At 40.5% G+C, this 23922-nt stretch overlaps 1 protein-coding gene across 1 annotated transcript in view; it reads left to right on the forward strand.

The window, feature by feature from the left end:
• Positions 1–23922, forward strand: part of BMERB1 (bMERB domain containing 1) — a 46797-nt gene that overhangs the window by 11913 nt on the left and 10962 nt on the right. Inside the window, exon 2 of the mRNA XM_086853754.1 lies at positions 10809–10932. Coding sequence (XP_086709880.1) covers positions 10809–10932 — 124 coding nt within the window. The remainder of the gene's footprint in view (positions 1–10808; positions 10933–23922) is intronic.

The raw sequence follows: 23922 nt of genomic DNA on the forward strand, positions 1-23922 counted from the left end.
CAGATAAAGGCTTGTAAAAATTAGATTCATCACTAAAGGCTTACTTAATCCAGAAGGTCATTAAATCTGCATAATGAGTTCTGAGGAAATAATTAAATGGAGCTTATATTTTCCTTTTTACAAATATTTTCCCATTAAACATAAGAATTAGTACACAGAGCTTAAAACTTAAAACAAAAGGTAAATTCATTATTTAATCCCGTAGAATTTACTGTATGAACAGTGGTCTGAGACGGGTTATAGTGAGTGTGTGTTGTCTATTCATTCTATTTGATAATACTTCCTGAACAGAGCCAATATTATTTTCTTTGCTGGTTGCAAGTTTTCATATAGCAACAAGGGAGATAAGCACCTAATGAAATAGGAAAATCTCATTGTAAAGCTAGAGAATCAAATAGGAAAGATTACCTAAGGGGGAAAGAGGAAGGAAAAAGGAAGTAATTTAGCTTAATTCGTTTTTAAAAACCAACAGATTTCATGCTGGTGGCATCCCAATATTTCACAGAAAGACAAATTTGTTTCTAGGCTCTCTTCGTAGGCTTATATTTAATTCATAAATAGGGAATTTCAACTTAAGAAACACAGGATTCTGAACTGTTGGATTTGTGGTAGCTAATTCTTGGTGAAGTGTATGTTCAGCATATGTCAGAAATCTTGATCTCATGCTTTGTAATGTGGAGGTGCACTGAGATGAAATTCTTGCCTCAGATGAAAATAATTTCCTTTTTCTAATACCTGCCTCATTAGAAAGGTGACTTGCTATAGAGGAGACCTCCAATTTTGCACCAGTATTTGTATTGATTTTTGCAAAACAGAGTGAGTTCGTATATGAGGTATGAGGTCACATACTGCCTTGGTACTGAGAATTTCTCTGGGAAGCATTTTAAATGGAACACATTCCAGATTGGTTATGTGATTAAGAAAATCTTCTCTGTGATACGTGATATATGAAACAGCATCATGAGAAATCAGCTGATTTGTCTCACATGCAGGGATTTATTTGTTCTTTTATCAGTGTATAGGGACAGAGAGAAGAGTGAAAAAGCAGAACAGAACATCAGGGGAAGTTTCTGGCTTTAGTCCTGCTGGGATAATGAGGGCACCCTTCCATCTGGTTAGGTCAGTAGGAGAATCCCTGGTGAAGTACACAGTGGTACACCTCCTAGAAAGAGGTGGAAAAATGCCGCTCTTATTTCTCTTACAGCAAGACAAATTAGGTTGCCTAGCTCCAGACTGACCTGTAATGTGGTCTGGGGGAAATTGCTTTCACGCCTCACCTAAAGTCACCAGCCAAATGTGTGAAAAATCCTGTTGTCAGAGCATCTGGCAACAAGGAACATGGTACTGGAACCCAAACTAGAGTTTATTTAAAATTGGAAATAACAGTAGGAAGTCTGGAAAATGTTTTTGCACAATTCAATTATAGTACTTTGTGAAGTCTGTCATAATTCTCTGCAGACCGAATTATGTGGACAGCTTTTCTCTAAATCCCACTCAAACCCACTTAATCCTTCTTTATGCACAACAGAAATGGCTGGATGAGACACCACAGGCTATTTTGCAAATGGACTGCAGTTGTCCTGAGTAGAGTTTGTGGCTCAGTTCAGGCACTGAAAGCTGTGCTCTGAAATGGTGGCACCAATTGTGACAATGCCCTTCCAGTGTGCTGGAATTGCTCTGAGTCATTTCTATATGTGAGCAAATCCTTTTTGCACTCAGGATTTCTGAGGCACCAGTAAAGACACACGGTGCTGCTCCATGTTTGTGTCTAATGTGTGATAGGAACTATGCTGAGATGATCCTGAGCTGGCTACTGAGCAGTCACTTGCAAGCCAGCTTGCATCTCAAGGCATCAGCTGTTGTGACCTTACCACAGCCACAGAAGGGAAAAAAAGTTAAATCTGCCAAATTTAGAATCTGGATATTTGAAAGCTGCCTCAACTCAGAGATGAAGCTGATATTAAAACAGAGGATTTGGTTTCAGCTGAGTGGAGAATTGTGTGTGAATCCATGAATAATGTGTCTGGGGATTTTTAATTCAATAGAACTTGAGTTTAAAAAGGTTTTTATAGAGATATTAATTCCAGCTCCCTTTGCTGTTTTCATGGTTATGTTTTCCTCGTTTTTATGCATTTGCCCTCTAACCAGCTGAAGAGATGTGTGCAACCTTGTTATCACTGAATGAATGGAAATTGGCTGGGGCATGCAAATTGCCCAGACAGTCTTGGAATTGACTTCAAAGTAGCAAGGTTGAGCCCAGTAATTGGAGTGTCAAAGACCCCAAGGGTTTTCAAGATCCAACCTGTGTCATTAGGTAATTTATCTCAGTGGACATCCTTCTACATATCCTGAATTTATTTACATCAAGAGCACTTCCTACAAATTTCTATCACAGTAATAAAATCTGTATTTATGACAATATTATGGCATAATCAAATCAGGCCTCGGGCTTTTATTCATTGTTTATGCAAAAAATTTAATAGGAAGCTGCTTTTATATTTTCAAAGAAACTTTAGCTCAATATTAAGTTCTGACTTGGTTATTTATTGCTGTGAGTACTGAAATACTGTTTCCTGGTCTGTAAATGTGGTTTTGTATTAGCTCTTAAACTACTGCAGGAGAGGGTTCTACTGAGGAAAAGTCCTCCCAGAGTATCCAGAGTATTGTGAGTCACAAATCAAAGATATAAAAATAGAGAAAACTAGGAGAACTCCCACTAGTAGAAAACACCACCATGGAAATCATACTGATGATATTGCTACAAACCAGCACCAAATCAAACACAGCTTTACAGCTAGAACTGATTCTAGGTACAGATTATTAAGTAGCAAATTGTCCCACTGTAGTGAGTCATTTCCTTGCACACACAAGCACCTTAGATCCAGAGGGAAGGACATAAAAGCAGAGATGGAGCACTCTGCTGAAGGGATAGTTTAATTTGACAGGACGGATCCTTATGACTTCCTGCATGGAGAAAGAGTCTGCAATCTTTGTAAGGGCAGTGTCTGACTGCAGAGGACACTGGACCTCAAACAGCTAAATCCTACCTTAATGAGTAAAGCCCCAGAAAATGGTCAAATTAATCTTCTCTGCTTCCTGGGTCCACCCTGCTGTGCCTGCAGATACACAAATACCTGAGCTAGCTCACAGGACCTGTCTCCATCACCACAAGCAGATGAGTACCACAGGGCTGACAGCATCAGAAGTCAGGAGAGTGCTGAAATCTGAAAGCTTAAGCTCAAGGTAGAACAAATGGAATTTATAATCCAAATATTGGATAGCAGTATAGATTTTGAGGTTCATTAAGTCTGAATATCACATTAAGACCAATGCATGATGTTAAATTTCTGCAAGAACTCCAGCCTGGTGGTGATTCACAGGATCCTTATTGTCAAGGCAGGATGAACAACTATTGCCAGATGAACTGTTTTTTTTCAGGATATCATTACAACCAACATGAAGCTTTCTATGCACAGAGCAGTTTCTTCAGACTAGAAACATCTAGTCTAGAGACATCTTTTTCCTGGGGGAAGTGTAAGATTAAAGGGTTGCATAATTATCCACTTAGGAAACTGAAACTGTCATAAACTGACAAAAAAACAAAGCCAAGAATAATTACTGCTTATAAATTTTACAGGATAACAAACAAGACTTTAATTGATGCTTTTTTTTAAGAGCCAAGATCTTTATAGATCTTTTCATTATGAATTTGTGCCTTTATATATATTTAAATAGGGAGCAAGGGCAGAAAATTGTCCCTAAATTAGAAAGTTGGAACCATCATTTAAGTATAAAACTGCTAGTTAGCAAAGTACTGAAGACCATCATTAATTAGCAATCACTTTTACCACTGACTGTCTGTTTCTGCTTGGGGATATGTAGCTCAGTGGGAAAACTCAAAGCAGGATCTCTTTCAGGTTCAGTTTTTAACCAGCTGTATTCAGTGCAATGCAACTTGTTCTACAGAACTACAGCATGAAAGATGAAAAGCAACTGAGAATCTTATTTGGGTAGTGAGCAACTGCAGGCACTTCCATCAGGTGTGACAGGAATCATTGTGTGCAGTCCTTTGAACAGAATACCACAGGAACCAAAAGGACTTTCAGAGTTAGAGGAAGGAGTTAACATTCAACACTGTGAATCTGGCGTTTGTATTTCAAGAGAAATCTCAGTAAGACCAAGTGTACAAAAGGCTGAAATGAGAAGAATAGACTGCTGCCAACAGGCTTTCTTGCAAAGGTAAATAATAAAATATAAAAGGTCAAAGCTTGGAGATAAGAACAAGAACATACAGGATAAGCAACTAAAAGAATCTTTTTATAACCAGAGGCTCTTAGATATGGAACAGACAGGGCAGTGATGATGGAAGTGCAGTGGGCAATTGCACACAGAGCTTTTTATATTCTCTGCTCACCTAATTTTAAAATGGGGTCATATGGTAAAGTGTGAGTGAAATATTTTTGAAGTAGAAACTTATGTTTGAAGATGTGTAGGCTGTAAATCTATGATAGTTAAAAAATAAAGAAGTATTTGTGACCTGGACAAAATAAATCCCAATGTTAAAATTGTGCTTTTATACCCAGACTACAGCTGACTGATGGACAAAGCCTTCACCAGTCACAGCAGATGAATTAATAGTTCTTGGGGAGGAAATGATATGGCAAACAGAATGATCTGTGGTGGGTTTTGAATGATCAGAGGTGAATGAACAGAGAAAAAAATTAAGCATATATGTCTCTCTACAGACATGAAATTCTGATCTCTTGCCTGAGGAGCTGCAGAATGGACCAGATACAAGGGACTGCATAAGTCCAGCAGTTTGTCACAGAACTTAAATAGTCTTTACACAGCACAGAGCTGAAGTGGCCAGTGCTTTGTGCTTCAGGTTTGCTGGAAGCACAGATGTGCCACAATTCCCCACCAAACAGATAAATCTCCTGCTTCTTTTTCTCCTTGTCCAAATGACAGTTGAGAAGCAGGGATATTTGATGACCATGACACTCCCAGAGATCCTGGTGTTTAATCAGCTTTCAGGAGGCATCTCTGGATCCTTCCTGCCAAAGAGGATCCCTAGAGCTGCCAGCTTTCACAGCTGCCTGTTGCAAAGCCAAGCTGTAAGGGGATTCCGCCAGCCCAGAGATTTATGCTGAGACATGGAGCATGTGAAAAAAACACCTTTGGGATTTCTGGGTGCCCTGCTGTCTGGCAAAGATATTTGAAGCTTTGATGCCTGGTTTAAGCCAATATCTCAGGGCTCTAAAGTTAACCCCTGAACATCTGGGAGCTGCTTTGCAGTTGAAACCTCTGATTATTTTTGGAATTGAACATTTCCAGAAGTGCAAGGCTGTTCTGGATCCACATGCACTTAAAATGAAACAAGGGTCTTTGCACAGAGGGATTCTTTTTGACTTTATAGTAAATGTATTGAGTCCAATGTGTTATCCCCCAAATACTCTGAATGCCATTTCTCTGGCATTTTCCAGCAGACATTTTTGTTGGAAAATTTTGGCTGCTACTGCTTGCAGGGACAAAGCACATCTGCCATTTGTGCAGGAGATGTGCTCCTTGTGTCAGCCCAAAGTGCAGTTCATGGCTCTACATGCTAGAGAACCCAAAATTTAAATGTGTTTTCCATTCATGGAGAAGTAGCAATAAGGATTCAAAAATTACAACAGGCACAATAAGAAGAAAAAAAAAAAAATCAGCTTCTTGCTATAAGCAAAATTCAGCTGCGTTATTGACAGCAGTGGAAGCAAAGTGATTCTGAGAGCTTTTGCACTTCTGACTGTGACTGGAGTAGCACATTAGCTTTTTGATCCTCCAGTAATAGCCTCTGCACACTCCTATTCATAATCCCTAATCTTTAGAGATTAATTTTCCACAGTGTTAAACTCACCAGGTATCTGTGCTGCTGCTGCTGCCTCAGTGCAGCCCATTAGCTGGTCACTGAGGCCTGATGCAAGCAGCAGCACCATCCCAACTTTTACTGAATTTGGCCACCACCAGCCAGCCTGTTCTTGGTGCAAGAGATGAAACAGGAGAAAAAATTGACAAGCAGAGAGGAGAGACTGCCTCGAGGGAAAAGAGATGGCAGCATTTCTGAAAGAACCCCTGAAATGGACTGTGAGCTGTATTCTGCAGCAGGATGAGGACATTCCTGGGATGTTTCCCAAAGCCAGACTGCTGCCTGTGTCCAAACCAAGTGAGCCAGGCAGTGAAAGCAGCAGGAGTGTGGGATGTGCTCACTGCCTCAACAATCAGCTCACTGCCACACTGCTACTGACCCTTTTTCCCCTTTCCCCCAGTCTACCCTTTTAAAATTGCACAAGACTGCAGCCTCTCAGGCAGTCCAGGAACAAAACACATTGCAGCTGTTTGTATTGTATTTATATGGTAATTCTATCATAAAGCATTGAATAAATACCGTGCCACACACATGCCAAATTTAGTAGTTGCTAGGATTCACAGTAATAGAATGCTGCAGCAGGCTAGATTAGAAATAAGCAATTAAATGTAGTTTTTCCTACACAGGTTAGTTATTGGCCACTGCATCCTGCACCAGAAGGATTAAATCAAACAGAAAAAAAATCAACTCTGAGGCAACAACAAAAGGTATAGTAAAATGCCTGGCTGCAAGGCTAGCCATTCATGCCTCTGGGTGACATGCTAGTGACAAACTACAGGAATAATCTGATTCTTTTCACATGAACATATTTTTATATGGAATAGTTTGAACTATAACCAAATAATTTTTTTGCATTATGCTACTATTTCAATTCCCACCAAGCCTGCTGGTTTTAAGTGGAACTAGCTGGTTCTCTCTTCATCTATTTCTGACCTGTGCCTCCTGCTTACTTCTGCTTTGTCTCATCAACTATTAGCGGCCTTGAGAATTTTGATTTTGATATGTGAAGTAGCATTACGAGTTTTTTTGCGGCACTTTGCTCTATTAGCACTTAATATACTTCAGCGAAAAAGGATTAGCTCGAAAATTTCACTGAATTCTTTGAAAAAGTCCCAAAAGTGCTGACCCAGATTTGTAACAAAACTTATCCATTAACATTTCCTTAACAAGGATTGTATTATTATTAGACAATTTAAGGGAGTGGAAGTAGGTCTCAGATTGCTCAATCGAAGTCCAGTCTAGAACAATGGCTTAAAATAATTTTTAACTGGAGCACCACAACGTGCTGAGTGTGCTGAAGAGCAGCTTTGCTGCTGAGTGGTGTCCACATCAGAGAAGCCATGCAGCTGCTCTGTGCCACCAGCCTTTAAAGAGCTCTCAGCAGTTGTGGATTGAACAAACAGTCTCATTTAGGATGGCTCACCCATGTCAAGGATGAAAAAGAGAAGTGGGAGAGAGCTGGGCCATTGCCCTTACCCTGTGCTGGAGCTCACCCCTTGCTGAATGACTGAGATGGCTCTTGAAGGCTGAGTGGGTTTCCAACAGCAACACAGCCATGAATGAAGACAGGATGAGTTATCCTGGAAGGCCCCTGGCCCAGCAGAGCCTATACTTGCTGTGTATCCCTGTGCTGTTCTACCTCCAGGCTGCACGTCTGCCAGTGCCTGAGGGTTCCTGGAGCTCACGGAGCTCAGCCTGCTGCTGCTGGCCTTCCTTCTTGGGCCCCTTTGGGCACTGGTACCCCTCACCTTCTCCATGCCTCTGGTGTTTACAATGCTAACAGCAACCCCAAAGGACAATGAAATGGCTGCAGAGCACAGGGAGCCCATCCTATCTGTGTGACCCCAGTGACAGCAGCAGGATCTTTGCTGAGAATTAATTCCAGTATCCCTTACCAATCGGTCTGAAGCTATTGGCACCTGGTGTAAGGCATTCTCCCGTTTCTCATTGTGTCAATTTTAACGTTTTCTCTGGGCTTATTGACTTAATAGGCAATTTGGGGTTTTTTTTGCTTTTAAACACAGCTGGCTACTGTTCTATTTCTGGCTGGCACGCTGAGGATGAAGCGTGATCATTAAGTTAATACCCAGTTTACCTATACCAGTCTGCATTTAAACTGAAGCAAAATTATGCACAAATAACTTCAGGTTTACCTCTTCAGTCCCTCTCAGTATATGTAATAGCTTGATAATTTTATTTCCCTATAGTAATTATTTTCATGCTAATATCTTTTTTGTGCATACAGTAATATCATTTTACTTGTTTCTTTGCCACTGAAAATTATCCTGGAGATTGCAGAACAGACAAAATAGTTTCACCCTGTCACTGGCTGTGACTAATCTCAGTGTTGTCTCCATTTCTGCTTTATGAATTTTGTCTCATTAACAGAAAAAAAAAGCTCAATATGTGCTAAAAATATAGTTGCATACCTGCTTTAAACAGAATGAAATGTTCATTATTTATTTTTTGAAAATATAAGAGACTTCTGCGTGAGGCTGCTCTGAATCATATCTGAAAGCACTGGAGGTGTCATTGCTCACTGGGACAGAGCTTTACTTAAAGGCTCAATAATGTTAACATAAACTTCCCAGAGTGGTTCACATCCTAGGAGCTCAAACCATTTTTTGAAAATAATTAATTATCCTTCAACACAGCTGCTGCCAGGTAGGCCAGTTATCCACAATGCTTGAAGAGGAGCTGAGACCCAGAGAGGCTGGTGGTTTGTGAGGATCTCAGTGCTGAGGTGGGAATCCTGACCTGAACTCACACCTGTGCTCTGTTCCATTGCTCCAGCCACACCTCTGAGCTTGCAAACAAGCTGTCAGCTAATATCTAATGCTTTCTGTATTTCTCTCCATTTTCAAACTTCTGCTGCCTTGCTTGCAGTTTTGATTCTTTTGGAAACACTGCTTGATTTTGGATCGCTTTCAAAAATATTTTCTCTGGTTCAAGCACACGTTGAGTGGGATGTGAAGGAGAATCTCTGACTGTTCTGCAAGGGGTCAGAGTAGATTTCTGCCTGTCACACTAATTCCTGTGCTGGTTTAAGCACATCACTGGGCCATAAGGCTTGTTTGTTCCTGAATTGTTGAAATCACAGGGTAGAGGCTGACCCCGCACCAGGGGCGACTCCAGGGCACTTACAGCTGGAGCTGCAGAGTGCAAGTAAATTTTTTTTTTTCTTTTCTGTTTTCTGAGCTCTTGAGAACTAATTTTATAATATGTATGTATGTATGTGTAATTTATTTATGGCTTATATCCCTATTTTCCAGTATTATTTGCTTTAATTCATGTTATCATCAGAATAGCTTCCCATCTCCTGCTTATATTTCTGGCAAGCAGTGAAAATGAGAGGTGGGCCTGTGAGAACCTCATGATATTTTGGCTACACAGCAACTAAATATACTCCAACAAGCATGATGATTTCTAATAGGGAAATCCATCTTGTACAGGCAGCATTTGTGTGTTCAGACACACAACACAGTCTTACTTTACAGACCAGTTTTGCAATTTGAGTTAAAAAAGAACTACTGAAACATGGCTGCTCACTCACGACAGACATTTCAAAATCTGTCTCATTTTTTTTTCTCAAGACTCTGTTACCTTGAAAAAAAAAGTGATTTTTTTATATTTGTTCCCCCACTTTCTTCATTAAGAAATGAAGTCAAAACTAGCAGGTAATAGTAGCAAGATAACTTTAAAAAAATATTTTATCTATTTTTAAATACAAGGGAAATCTATTTTATTTATATAGTACAGAATGTTTTTCCTTTGCTTCCATTTTGGGAGAACTGTGAACTGAGCTCATACAGGGCTGTTTGTTGAGATTTTGTAGTTTCTTTCCTACTCCAAGTTTTTGTCAGAAATTCTTCTCAGCTGTGCTTAGTCTGTCATGAGGGACTTCAGAATTTGTCTCCTCTTAATTAATTGAACAGCTTATTTTCTGCTTTTTGTCTGCTGTTTTCTACATAATTATGCTGAGTACATTTTGACCTCTCTATTTTCCCCTTTTCAAATCAATAGAGCTGAAACAAGCCTTCTTGCAAGAATATCTCTCTGTTTGGGTACAAAAAGATGCAGCCAACCTATTTTTTAGTGTCTAAATTCTTGTTTAGCATGGAGGCCAGGTATGATGAACCCTTGGAACGGGGTTTTCCAGAGGCCAAGCAGCTCCTTTTCCAAACCCATCTTATATAAATTGGTTGCTTTACGTTCAGGGAACACAGTCCATAGCCCTGTTTCTCTCTGGGTTACAGAGGTAATCCATCAATTATGGAGAAATAATCACAGAAGCACCCTGGCCTTACCAGCTGCCAGGTTATTACTGCAAAGTGCTTTTTGAATCCTCAACCAATTTCAATGCCCTTGTGAGAGACACTCAGCCCCTTGCAGGATGAGGTCCTGAATCATTTCTGATCACATCCTTGGCTGCTCTTGGTGGGGCTGGGCTTTAGCTCTGAGGGTGGAGCAGCATGGAGAGTTAGAAGGGTTAAAGGTGGGAAACATTCATGGGTTTATGTTGCCTGCACCAAGGTAGGGCTCTTCAGAGCTGCGAGTAATTGCCCTGAGAGGGTTTTGTAGCAGTCAGTTTGTGGTGATATCAGTTAAGGAATGATGGCTGTAGCTGTGGACAGGGTTGGGATTCCTCAGAGGAATGATGGAGCCTGACTAACTAAATGCTTGTCACTTTGGCTTAGGGAGTATTTCACTTCTAAACGGTTACATTGCAAGTAATAAGCAAAACAATAGAGAAATCAGTCAGCACAGCATTCAACTAGAATATGTTTTACTGCTTGAATTAATTACTCCGTAGTTAGGTAGCTCTGTGATTTAATTTACATTCCTGAAAAACACCATTAAGGCAGTCTGACTGGCTTAATTCATTTGCTTTGCTTCCACACAGATCAACTTGACATCATTTCAATGGCTGAAACAACAATGATGCCTGAGGAAATTGAACTGGAGATGGCAAAGATCCAGAGACTTCGGGAAGTCTTAGTCAGAAGAGAATCAGAACTCAGGTTTATGTAAGTATCAATCCTTCTGGGAAAACACTATGCAAAATTAATCAAAATAGGAAAGAATGGTATTTAGAAGACTTTTATCTGCTTGACATTTTAAAAGGGAGAAAGATAAAGAGCATCCCAGTTAGGTGAGCACTTACAAAATGCCTTTGGGAAATGATTTTTGTAGTTGCAAAGGAAATTACCTTTTTTTTTATTCAGCACCTTTTTTTTTTATTCAGCACGATTTGCAGAATGCATAAAACAGATCTCTTACTTACAAAAGGAAACTTTAGCAAAGTATGTGTCTATGGAGCATCTTTTCCTACCTGTTTTCAGTCCTTAGTGGCAAGGATATTTGTCTGAACAAAATATCAACAGGTAAGGGATTTGAAGCTTCCACAGTCTAACCTAAATCAGACTTTATTCCTACTTCATTAGCGGTCTTAGACAGTTCATGTCACAAGAGAGCACATTGTGTTCTGCACTAATAGCAGCCAAGATTTGACATTTGTTAAATGGAAGCCATTAAGTTATGAACACAAAACACTTTCTGATATATCAAATTAAATAGCAATACTCCAAGAGGGATTTTCAAAATTGCCACAAAGGTCAGGCATAGGAGCCTCACTGAAGGTTCATGAATATTAATCCAATTCTGATGGTGAAGGAAATAGGGTTAATATTCCTAAATCATCAAATTTAGAAGATCAGAACTTTATCAATAAGAAGTGTATTATTTTGAAGTGTCCTCAGTCTGTGAGTATCTGAGGTCAGGAACAAACGCCTTTACTGACAGGAACTTCAGTAGCTCTAAAACCTGCTGAACTCAAACCCATGGTATTAATGAAGCTTCAGTAGCCTGAAAAAACCCACTGGCTTTCTGCTCATGTTAAAGTACAGGGGACTGGTACTTTGACCCTTACACTAGAGGTTAATTTTAGTGCCCTGATGTGCACTGCCAGCAGCTGGGAGCCTCACTCCTCTGCAAACAGCACAGACATCTCTCTTTGAGTATTATCCCAGAAGACTTCTGCCCAGAATCTCTGCTTAGACACCTTTGGAATGAGGACTGGTAACAGTGGCACTGACCTTTAGTAATGCCATAGTGGTACAAGCAAAGTGAACAGGAAAGGTTTTGTCCCTCCTGCTCCTGGTAGTCAAGTGACTACTTGGTTATTGGTTTGTACATAAATTTAATCTGGGAGAAGCCTCGTCATTGAACCCTGCACTTCTCTTGACATTTTCTATATCAGACAAAGCACTGAAATAAACTGCTCCTGTGAATGAGAGCAATTGTTCTGTTTGTTCTGGTATCCAGTCTGTTCTTTTCATTTCCCCATGCTCACACTCTTTACTCTGTATTGCCTGGCAGGTGTTTGAGTAAGGGATTTAACACAGGAGAGCTTGCTGATTGAAAAGGGAATAGAACTGACGTTCACACTGTGCAACTGCTCTCCTCCTGGGTTAGATCTCATCCTCACACACTGCCTAGAGCTGCCCAGGAGCACTCCCAGCCTCTCCCTGGCACAGGCAGGAGAGCTGTTCCGAGCATCAGTCTCTGTGAGGCTTGGCCCAGGGGCTGGCAGAGCTGGCAGTGACAGGAGCCACTGCAGAGGTGGCCCCAGTTCCTGTCTTTTCTGTCATGGAGAGCTGCAGTCACAGACCCTCTCATTCCTTCAGCTGCAGCAGAGCAAGGTGACCACTTTTCTAGGGTATTCACACAGCTTTCTAGCCCAGCTGCTCCCTGCCATGTGGCAGAGTATTCTGACTCTGCTCATTAATCCTTGAGGCAGTTAAATTCAGTTTGTTAATGCCACTGAACAAAATGGCCAGAGAGAAGCATGTTGCTGGTGATATCCAAGTAATACAGCAGCACCTCTTCTTTACTGCCTCTCATGCTGGATACACTGACAGAAGGGCTTGGCTACATTTGTCTTCAATGAAAAAAAAACATCTTTTAATGACAAATGTATTTTAACGACCTGTTGCTGAGATTAACAGCACAAGTCATGGTTACCTCAGTGGTCCAAGTTTTGTATCTGTTTCACTAAGCAAACTACATAAACTCTAATTCATAGACATATTGTGGAAGACTCTATATGTAGCCATATATATATATTTTTTAATTTGATTTCTGAAGTAATGAATTGCCAACATCCAAAGACGAGAAGTCTGTATGTAGGTCATGAATTTTAGTAACTTATTTCTTCTGACAGGACTAGATTCCCCTGGGAATGACCTATACAGCCAACCACATGAAGCTGAGGCTCCTCAGACAGGTTTAAGGCAGACTCAGCTTTGAACAGTGCTAACAAGCAGCCCTGCACCTACACTCGGACCACAGAGTGCCAGAGCAGCTTTAATGAGAGCCACATCCCTTTAGTTCTTGCATCTGCTTTAGCTTTGCCTTTAATTATAGCAAAAAGATAAAACATACACATAGTATTAGAGAAACTGTGTGGTATGTTTGTATTCTCTTCTTTGCCTTTCATGCTGTTAGCAACAGAATAGAAATTCTCTTCGGTTAAATTGGGTTTTTTTATAGTTCTTATGAAAGCATGAACATGATGAAATGATTCTGTATCACTTGCACATCCAGCCACAGCTCACATTTCCAGCTACACTTTTTAAAGTAATGGTTCATTCTTCTTGCTGTCTGTCTGACTGATCTTTTTATTCACATGTAGCCAGATCCTAAAGCAGGAGAAGTTCACTGTAGCTGTGCTTGAAGAAAGCCCTGCTCTGGAGCTGTGCTCAGAGTGTGCCCCAGCTCTCAGGGTGCCCGTGGCTCCCTCCTACCATGGGCACACACGGCCTGTCAGCTCTGCTTGCACACACAGCAGGTGCCACAGCTCTTCCCTGCGTTTAAAAATATGCTCAAGAATAAGAAAACAAAAGACTGCAAGCTAGACCTGCTGCTGATGGAAACAGCAGCAAGCTCTTCCTCTGTCAGGTTTAATCCATGGAAGGAATATGCTCTAAAGCTGCTTATTGAATTTACTGTTTTCCTTGAAGAAGATGCAAATGTGATAGCCATGAAATAAGGACATTAGGCAGAGAAATGCTCTAGCTTAGCATATCAGCCAGTAAAAAAACCCCAACAAACCCACCTGGAAAAGAGCCCTAGCAAGGTCTAGATGCTCAGTGGACATGCAGTTGGTTTGCATTTTTCCCACTTGTGTCTGTGGCCAAGGAAAAGCTGTTCCTGCTGCTACATGAGATGATCAATAAGGCAGTGCTGTGTCTGGCAGTTCCTCAGCTGTGGTTTGTGAAGCACAAACTCTGCATGAGGCAGTCCTTGGCATAGCAGAATCACAGAACAGTTGGAGTTGGAAGGGACCCACTGACTGCTGGACATGTACTACTACCCATTAAAATTATTTTAAAATTCAGAAGATATCTTTTAAAAACGTGCTGCAATTTCACTGCCTCTGCACACCAGGCCCACAAATGATGTGCCCTCCCCAGTCCCACACAGCAGCATATACTGGTTTTTAGTGACAGACCAAGGATTCACTCTCAGACAAGCACAGATATTTCTGTAGTCTGCCTATCACTGTATTAAAAAAAAACTTCCCCAAAATAGAGAAAAAACCATCTGTGAGAACAGTGGAAACAGGTTTTACCCTGTTTAAAAATGAAATAGCAGCATTTTTTTAAGTGAAGACCATAAATATCTGTACAGTTTCAAAACATGATTTTTCATTCTTTTGTACTACTTTTCAGTCCTTTGTACACTTTTTTTCCTCTGCCTCACAGAGAGAAGTGGAAATCCTTTACTAGTACACTAAACATAATGTAAGACTTCATTTCAGTAATTAAAAGCTAAAGCACTTAAAGATGAAGTGTTGTCACACAAAGATACATTTAAACAGTGTGACTATCTGGAACTCTGAAGTGAAGCAGAAATATATACTATAGAAACTCCAACTGACATCTCTGATTTTCAAATTTGTAATAATTTTTATTGCAAAACACAGCTTTTTAAATTTTGCTGTATGAAACTCAATAAAAATAGATGTGTGACATCTTATTCTTGGCCTGCCCCCTGAATTTTTTTGATTTGAAAAGCAAGGAAAGCAGATGAACTCTTTTATCCATTTGCTATATACTACAGTGAAATAATTCATCCTGTAGTGTATACTTTATAAGAGGCCATTTTCCTGATCATCCTTGTTTTTCTTTTTATCAATACAAAGAAACAAAGAAAGCAAAATGAGCTGAAGCAATGGACTAACAGGTCATGATGTTCCCCAAGCCATTATGCCTTGCAAGTCAGGTATTAGCCTTTATAAATGTGTCCTTTGCTTTCCTCCTCATTTTTGTTTCCTCCTTAAAAAAAAAAAGAGGACAGCTGAAATCAGCTGTACTCTTCATAACCAGGAAATCCACATCACTTCTAGCTGAATACCTGCTCTCTATGAAGAATCACCGTAAGTTTATAAGGAGACAGTTTTCAGATTATGAAATCAAGACTTCCTCAATTAGGTAATGCCACAATTTATACCGCACAATCATATTTTATCTCAGGCAAAGTCACAGCAGGGCAGACACACTGTGATTTGGTCTGTAATTCTATTATGGAATCCTATTTTTGTCTCAAGGCCCTGCCTTGCTTAGTGCCCAGGATGGACCTCCTCAGGATCTGTCCAGGTTGTGCAGAAATTGTTTGTTTTTAGCATCTCTCTTTCAATGATACTGATACTATGAAATTTCATAAAATTATGCCAAGAGTTGTTGTGACCGTCTCCAGTCAGCCCAGGAAATGAAAATATAGCTTGAAGCCATCATATGCTATCTCCAGCTCTTGGTTTGTTTTTAGAATAGCTGGGAACTCAGCATATATTGATATGAAGGAGACAATATGTACAGAAAAGCATCAGTTTATAGCCTGCCAGCATTTCCCCTCCTTCGCTTCTCAGGCTTCTCTCAGCTTCTTTCTTAAAACGTTCTGCATAAAGAGTTTTGGGTCAAAGTGTAAATATTCAATCTGTCTGTGCTGTTGAGGAAAGCAAACACACCACTTCAGAACATGCACACTCTCTCTTCCTTTCTGATTCTCCTGTCCCACTTACTTTTTTTTTAATTTCCTGGTGAGATAACAGACCCAGAGGCTGAGGGAGCTGCTCGGGCAGCATCCTCTTTGTCACACATTTAATGTGTTGCTGCCGTGGATGTGTTTGGCTTCAGAGGCAGTTTAGGATCGTTGGGGGCATGGAAATCTACTGTGCTGAAAGACATGGTTGTAAAAATGGATGATGTATGTGTTAGCTTGGTTTATCTGTCAGGGAGAGGCAGCAAACCCTCAGACCTCTATGTGATACAGAGCAGATCAAAACTGAACTTCAAAATCATTTGTAGTGCAAAATTAATGCATTTTAGAATGCATTAGCATGTTGGGACTCAGTAAATATTATTAGTAAAGGTGAGATCATTTCACCAATGGTTACTGCCTGTTCCTGTGGAAAAGCATGGAATTCTTATAAAACAGCATCCACTGTCATCACGAAACACAGACTGTGGGAACTCTGCCAGTGCCTGATACTGCTGGCTTTCCAGATGGAAAGCAAAGCTTGAAGCCAGCTTTATTGGATGACCTTGAGCTAAAACTGTGGAAGTTGCTTCCACCTGTGATAGCTGTCTTGAGATGGTTATTTCTGCCATGTGGGTGATACTGAATGGCAGGTTTTTAATGTGTAGGGAATAAAAGATATTAAACATAAAGCCCTATTAGGTTGCTTTAGGCAATTGCTGAAAACATTTTACTCATTAAACATTTTTTTAATATGTGAAAATGCTGTAAATACAATGATGTATTTGCTTAATGTCTGTATGGTTATTGCATCACTAAACTAATTCTGTGAAGAGGCCAAATTCACCTCCACACCGACTCTGATTTAAAATTGGTCATTGTCTTTGTACACTCTCACTACACATTAGTAGATGACTCCCTCTTCTCCTGAGTGCTCATAACATCTACATCATCCAAATTCTCCACAGTTCTATTCAGGATTTTAGACCACTTTACACTATTATGTTTGCTTACTTGAAATCCCAGTCCTTTTATGTAGAAAAGTTTGCTGCAACTTGACTTTGCATTCCCACAGCTTCATTAGCTGTCCAGAGTACATAATTCATCCCTAGTTAGGTGGTTTTTTTCTTGCTTCAAATCAGGCTTAATTTTTCTTTACTTGCCTTTTTAACCTTTATCCTTCTCCCAGTTTGCAAAACCCATAAATCTCTGTTGTCCTGCTGTGATATTGATGTATCCACTGCTGGGAATAGTTAGAGATGGGATAGTCAGTAATGATCATTCTGGAGAGTGTTGGGAATAATGGTAGAATCTCAAATTTAGGGCAAATTCGTGGAGAAAAATGTCAAGTCCATATTCCTTCTAAGAACAGCAGGACATCCACAGAGGTCAGATAGGAGTCTCACCTTTGTGTCATTTGCAGTATGGTAATAAAGACCAGCACACTGATATTTACACTTTCTGCATTTAAAATACCAGTACACATTTTTATATGAATTTTAATACAGATTAAATTAAACTAAATTAAATGCAGGAAGGAATCTCTGCTGATTGCCTGCCTTAATGCAACTGCTGCAAAGGGAAGCAACAACGAAGTTCACAAGAACTTGTGAAGTGAGAGGTTACTTCCCTTGGTGATGACAACCTTAAATAAACCAACTTAGAAATCCCATGTTCTAATTAAAAATGGGTGCAGTAAATCTACTAGACACAAAGTGGGAATATGAAACCAGATGTCTTGTAATTGGCTGAACTCAGAAAGTAGTGCTGCAAAGTACTACAAAAATGAGTACTTGGAGTGTTCCATTCTCAGGTGAGAAAAGGCAGCAGTAATTGCTCTTTGTATGAATGAAGTTCATTTCAAATTTTAGTTCTTTTTTGAACCAACTACTTTAATACTCTTACACGTGTCTCACTAATGTGACATCAACTCTTTTTTCAGTGGCTTTGTGCCTTGTGTGGCAACAGAGCCCCTCAGTGAGCATCACCCTGGTGCAGGGAGAGTGGAAGGAGATCAGACAGGCAGAGGTGTGAATAGCAGTGGTAACTTACTGGGTATATTACTGCTAAGCAGGTGTTCTGACTTTTGCTTTCTTGGGTGCTTTTCATTCTTTTGCTGCTCCTTTTTATCCTTTGTACTGCATATTCCCTGTTTTCTGTCATCTAAAGTTAAGCAGAAATTCCCTTAGGACTGTTTACTTATGTGTTCAGCATCTGGTACTTTTCACTGAGTTTGGCACCTTGCTGTTACTGCAGTGTAAATAACTAAGACCAGCAAAACCATGTTTTTGTTCATGAATAGAGCTGTTGTTGTCAGTGTTTTCTGATAAGATCTGTCTTTTCATGGAAAGGAGCAATAAATCTTTCCTCCTTCACAGTTCTGGAATCCTAACAATACAGTATCACTTATTATGATTTCCTTCCTTTTTTTTTTTTTCTTCTTCCTGATTGTATCTTGCTTTAGGAACGTAGGATGGACTTGGGGAGGCTGTAGAGAAGGAGACAGTTGTGTGATGATACATATTATTCAATAAATATAAATGTCAGGCTGTCAGGTTCATAAGATAAGGAAAAACACCACGCCCAGCTGTAAGAGGGGCACTGTGGCTGTCCCACTGATACAGCCTGGCGTGGCACAGACTCTTCTGCAAGGCAGGGTGAAGTTGTGCCTGTGACTGTGTGTCCCCTTTGCCTCCCAAGCACACTGCAAATAACCAGAATCCTTCAGGAAATAACCAGGAAACTGCCGGCTGTGAAATGGCACAACTTGGCTTGCTAGTGCAAATTATTGGACAGTCAAAGCTCGAGGTCTCTGAGATTAGGAGCAGCATTTCTAGGGGATTGCCAAGGATCAAGGATGTCAATGTAGAGCTGGGAACTCCTGTAAGGTCCAGCTCTGCCAAGTCTCCCAGCTCCTCACATGGAAGGCTGGAAGCCTCAGAAACATGAGTACAGGACAGAATTGCAAAGTTCTGGACTGTGCACTTGCAGCTAAAAGTGCAGAGATCAGCTCTCCAAGAGGAAGGAAAATCAGTTCCTTCCTTAGTTCAGGTCTCCTTTGTCCCGTTTGACAGCAAACCATCAACCCCAGAGGAAAACACAACATCGTACTTTCAGATGTGTGGTTGTGAAATGGTCTGTTAAAATACTCTGAAAGGAAAAGCAATTTTTTAGTGGTGTATAATGATAAACATATCATTCAGAAAGTATTTAATTAATTGTAAACTTGGTAGTTGAGATGTTTTTTGTCTCAGAAAAAAAATTTCATTATTGTTTCTGTTGGACAGCTAGGAAAATAGTTCTTTAATAGAGAATTTTCTTTAAACAGCATTTTCTACATTGAATATGTGTTATGGTTGACAGAAAATGCTGTTAACAGAAGAGGGAGCAGCTTTGATCTTTGACATTGTCATTTTTAATGCAGAAATTTAGCACAGTATTTCCAGATGTAACCTTTTATTCCAGCCTGTTTTTCACTTCCCAGTTCTTGGCTACCTGTGCTCTGGTTTGCAGGAGTGGAAGGTACAGCGGGCTGTCCCCTGAGACCACCCAGCACATCAGGTACACGTGGCACTCACAGATCCTGGGCCCCACTTTTGGAAGCTGAGCTTCCTCTAGGCAAGGATGTTTTTAATAAAGTGTCTCCCTTGCCCTGTGGTATTCCATTGGTCCTGCTCAGTTGTCTTCTGCTATAAATAGGAGAGTAACCAGTGAATGGAAAAGCCTTGGAAGGGACTGTCAGTGTTTAATTTTATACCAGAAACCTTGCTATTCTTTTCAGCTGTTATAACAAATAGTTGCTTTTCAGGTTTTAAAAACAAGAGAAGGTCAAACAAGAAGGTAAATGAAGAAGGAAGTGTGTCATTGATTCTGCAGGAGGCAATGCACAGCCAGACCTAGAGTTTCCTCCTTCCAGTGCCTAACATCCAAAACCAGAACTACCAGAGTAGTTTAAATGAACCATGTCTGCTTTTGGATAGAATCTTCTGTATGCTGCTGCAAAGGGCATAATTGTGAATTTAAATCTGACTTCTCTATTGTCTATACATTTTTAGACAAATTAATTTAGTTGATTTTTGTCACATGGAGAAATATTTGTCTCCACAGTGGGGCAATTTCAGGAAAACTCTTGTTACTATTGATTCATAGTAAAACTTTGTAACTGGCAGAGGAGATGGCCAGACTCTAGAGAATTTAGCAATGTCAGTGAAAATGAAAAACAGACAGCCTCTCTAGACACTGCTCTGAATTTATGTGAAATATACCTTAAATATGAGCCTTCTGGGACTGAGAATTTCAAATGCCATTTCAATTCTCTGAAACAATAGCTGAATTATGTTGCTGTGCACATTGTGCTTCAGTAGGTTCTGTGCACTATTCCTCCAGCAGAGAGCACTTTCAACAAGAAAAGTTAGATCCACTTACATTAATAGTGCAAGTTAATCACAGGACCTGTGATTTGTGAGCTGCCCTGCCCAGCAGGCTGGCCAGCAATCTGTTACCTTAATTGCCAGCTCTGTGTCCTCCAGCCCCAGCAGCACCAGGTGCTGAGCTAAATAACAATGTGATAAACACACACCATAATGACTCAAACAACGTGTTCTGTATTCATTAAATGTTGCCTGTGATCTCACAGATTTATAATTAGAAGATTTAAGTAACTAAGCCAAGCTGACAGGGATAAAAAGGAGTTGAATATAGAAGAGGAGCATCAGGTGGAGGTCGGTCTCTTCTCCCACATAACAAGCAACAAGGCAAGGGGAAATGGGCTCAAATTGCACAGGGAAGGTTTAGATTGGATATAAGGAAAATTGTTTTGACTAAAAGGATGATGAGGCATTGGAATAGGCTGCCCAGGGCAGTGGTAGAGTCACCATCCCTGGAAGTGTTCAAAAGGCACGTGCACGTGGTACCTGGGGATGTGGTGAACATGGCAGTGCTGAGGTAACTGTTGAACTCTATAATCTTAGAGGCATTTTCCAACCTTAACAGTTCAGAGAATCTATAAATTTATTGGGCTCTTGTAGTCCCAAGAACACTTTTCACCACTGCAGATTCCCCACAGCTTTGGGAAAGCCATAAACACCTGCAGGACCCAAAGGCAGCTTCCATTGAGGTCCCTCGAATCTGCAGCTTGACATCATCTCCATCTCTGCAGCAATTCTCTTTATTTCTACACATCTCTTTACTTCAATCCCCCAAATTTCTTCATCACAACTAGTTGCTTTTGGTTGGTTTCAGCATGCTCACTGGAGACACCACCAAGGAGATGATCTTTTTATCCCTACATTGAGACCTTCAGTTACATGGTCATGTAAGCTTGTGACTTAGCATGACACCTGATTCTCAGGCCAGCTCCTAGACTGGCACTATCAAAGTCCTCAGAAACTCCAACAATTACAAGTATTTTACTCCTGGGGCAGGAATGTATTAAAACAGAACTAAAAATAATTTAGAGTGCCTGCAAACCCTCCTGGAAGAGAGGGAAGGAAACCAGCAAACCGGGTCACAACATTCCTTTTTTAACTTCAAGCACTTTAATCCAATAACAGAAAACAAAGGAATCTCAGACCTCCTCTTACAGACATGCTAGAGGGAGCACAGATCTATTTCTAGCTTTGAAAGTCATTCAGCAAAGGCAGAAGCCCTCTAGACACACTGAACTGCTCTGCTCATCCTGAAATCAATGAAAATGATATTTGATGCTTATGTAGCTGTTACTAATAGTTCTTACACTCAAATATGAAGTATTTGTCAGTCTTGTTGGCCATCTTCTTTTTTTGGCTGGCTATTAAGGGGGGTGTTTAGTGATTTTTCTATGAGCTTTCACTATAATTTTTTTTGCTTTTTCCTATGCATGTCTCTAGATGGCACCTAGGTCTTAGGTGGGGGAATTTGGTTTTCTTCCTTGGCTAAAAAGAAAGAAAAAATCAGCTGTTGAGGAATAATTTCTACTGAAACCAAAACAATTCTTTTGTGTCTGGTACAGAATGTTTCTTTTTTAAGTCCTGCCTCCCATGATCTTGCATAGCCTTTGGGGCTTGCAGGGCACAGCAGAATGGGAGGGCTGTGCTCTGTTTGCCTGCCCTGCTCCCCCTCAGTGCAGATGGTGACAGCAGAGGTGACTCATGCTGTCACCTCGCTGCTGGATGGGGTGGCAGTGACGATGCTCAGGGCACTCTCCCCTGGTAGCTGGACCACAGAAACATGTAATGGGGCTGAGTCACTGTGCCAGAGCACTGCAGGCTCCCCGACCCACTTATTTCCCTGTCATTTTGTGACATGTTTAGAAAATCTTCTGCTCATGCTGTTTATTCATTATGAGGTTTGGTTTTTTGTTGTTTCTTTCTGGCAAACAGAGAGTCTGTTTGTGATGATATAGCTTAAATACCAAGAGAGAAAAGAATAATACGTGCTTGTGTGATATCTCCAAGCATACAGAGGGGGTTCTGCAATATGCCATCAAGAAAGAAAAGCAGAAGTCAGACTGTGTGTTGGGGATACATGAAAGCACACTGAGAATTCATCCCTAGTTCAATACTATTGCAATTACTCCAAGAATAGATTTGGGCTCCTAACCAGAGAAATTTTTTATCATACTCATAACTCATGTGTTTAGGATTCCTGGGCAGACATTTAAAGCTCAGCTCTGGAGGAAAAACTGCCTTCTTGTAACTGCTGTTTGCTTCACTGATGTTTTTTCTACAATCTGAGAAGTATTTTCACAGGGACTGGAAAGAATGTACGGTCTCTTCCAGAGAAGAGAGACAACCTCTGTAGGTTAGGGGACGCAAAGGAATTTTTTCTCCTCTACTCTGCAGGTTGCTGCTCTCCTTAAGATTTCCAAAAGCTCTTTTTACTTCCTAAAGAGGTCTGATAATAATACCAAGATGCTCTCAGTCAGACCCTGTTGACCATCCAGGTTCCAAATGAGAAATACCCTGGGATTTAACCTTTTTTGGAACAGCATTTACTTCTTCTGGGACTTCTATCACTACTCACATCCAACATGCAGAGCATAAGGGGGAAAAGAAAGGAAGGATCATAGTACCAGTACAGATTGAATGGCCTTCCAAGAGATTTCCTTTCCAGGAAATTGGAAGTTCTTCTTCTTCCCTTTTCTTCAAGGGCAACAAGGCAACTCTTGCCCAGGGCAGCACCTATTGCCCTGCATTCAGTATTATTTGCTAACAGATGTGGGATGTGCTTTATAGTTACAAGCAGACATAGATCCTGCTTTCATTAAGTCAGATAGATGAAGCTTTGGCATGGTCCCATATGTCCTTCAGCCCTCCCTTTTGCCAGTTAACCTTTTTTTTATTACTTTTTTTCCTAATCAGCACTGTGGAGTGGATGAAACACAAAGGCTGTTTGACACAGATGGGAGGAAAGATGTTCCATGTGCTTAAGGGGATTGGTACAGATGGCAGGTTCAGTTTTTGTCCAACAGCACAATGCATCCCCCTGCAGAACTGGGACTCTGGAGAGGTCATCTGACTTAGGATCTTTGGAATTCGTGTGGTCACAGAGCTGTTAAAACAGACCTAAAGTGCTTTGGCCATGGATTAACTTCTCTGCTGTGTGTTAAAAGGCAGGAACAAAGTTTATGGCTCAGGAAAAAGAGATGCTAAGAATATATGTGGAGTACCAGCTACATGCTCTGCAGTCAGATTAAAAAGCAGCCAAAATAATGGGGAGAAAGTGCAACAAAAGTTGCAACATGTACAACAGTCCAGTACCTTTGTCACAAAATAGGCACAGGGACTGTAGGGACTACTGAACATGAATGATCTTGTTCAGTTGGAATATACTGCTGCTGATATTTTAAATTCCTGAAAATCCTCAGAGAATAGCAGTGCCATTTTTGGAGTTCCTTAGTGAGGGCAGGGAGCCAAACTGATATAGTAAAGTATTTTAATTAGTGGATTTCAGAGCTTCTCAGAATGAAGCCAAATCTTCTGAATAAGGAAAAAAAAATC

This window comes from Cyanistes caeruleus, chromosome 17 (genome assembly GCF_971803275.1).
Source record: "Cyanistes caeruleus chromosome 17, bCyaCae1.hap1.1, whole genome shotgun sequence".
In the NCBI taxonomy this organism is placed as follows: Eukaryota; Metazoa; Chordata; class Aves; order Passeriformes; family Paridae; genus Cyanistes; species Cyanistes caeruleus.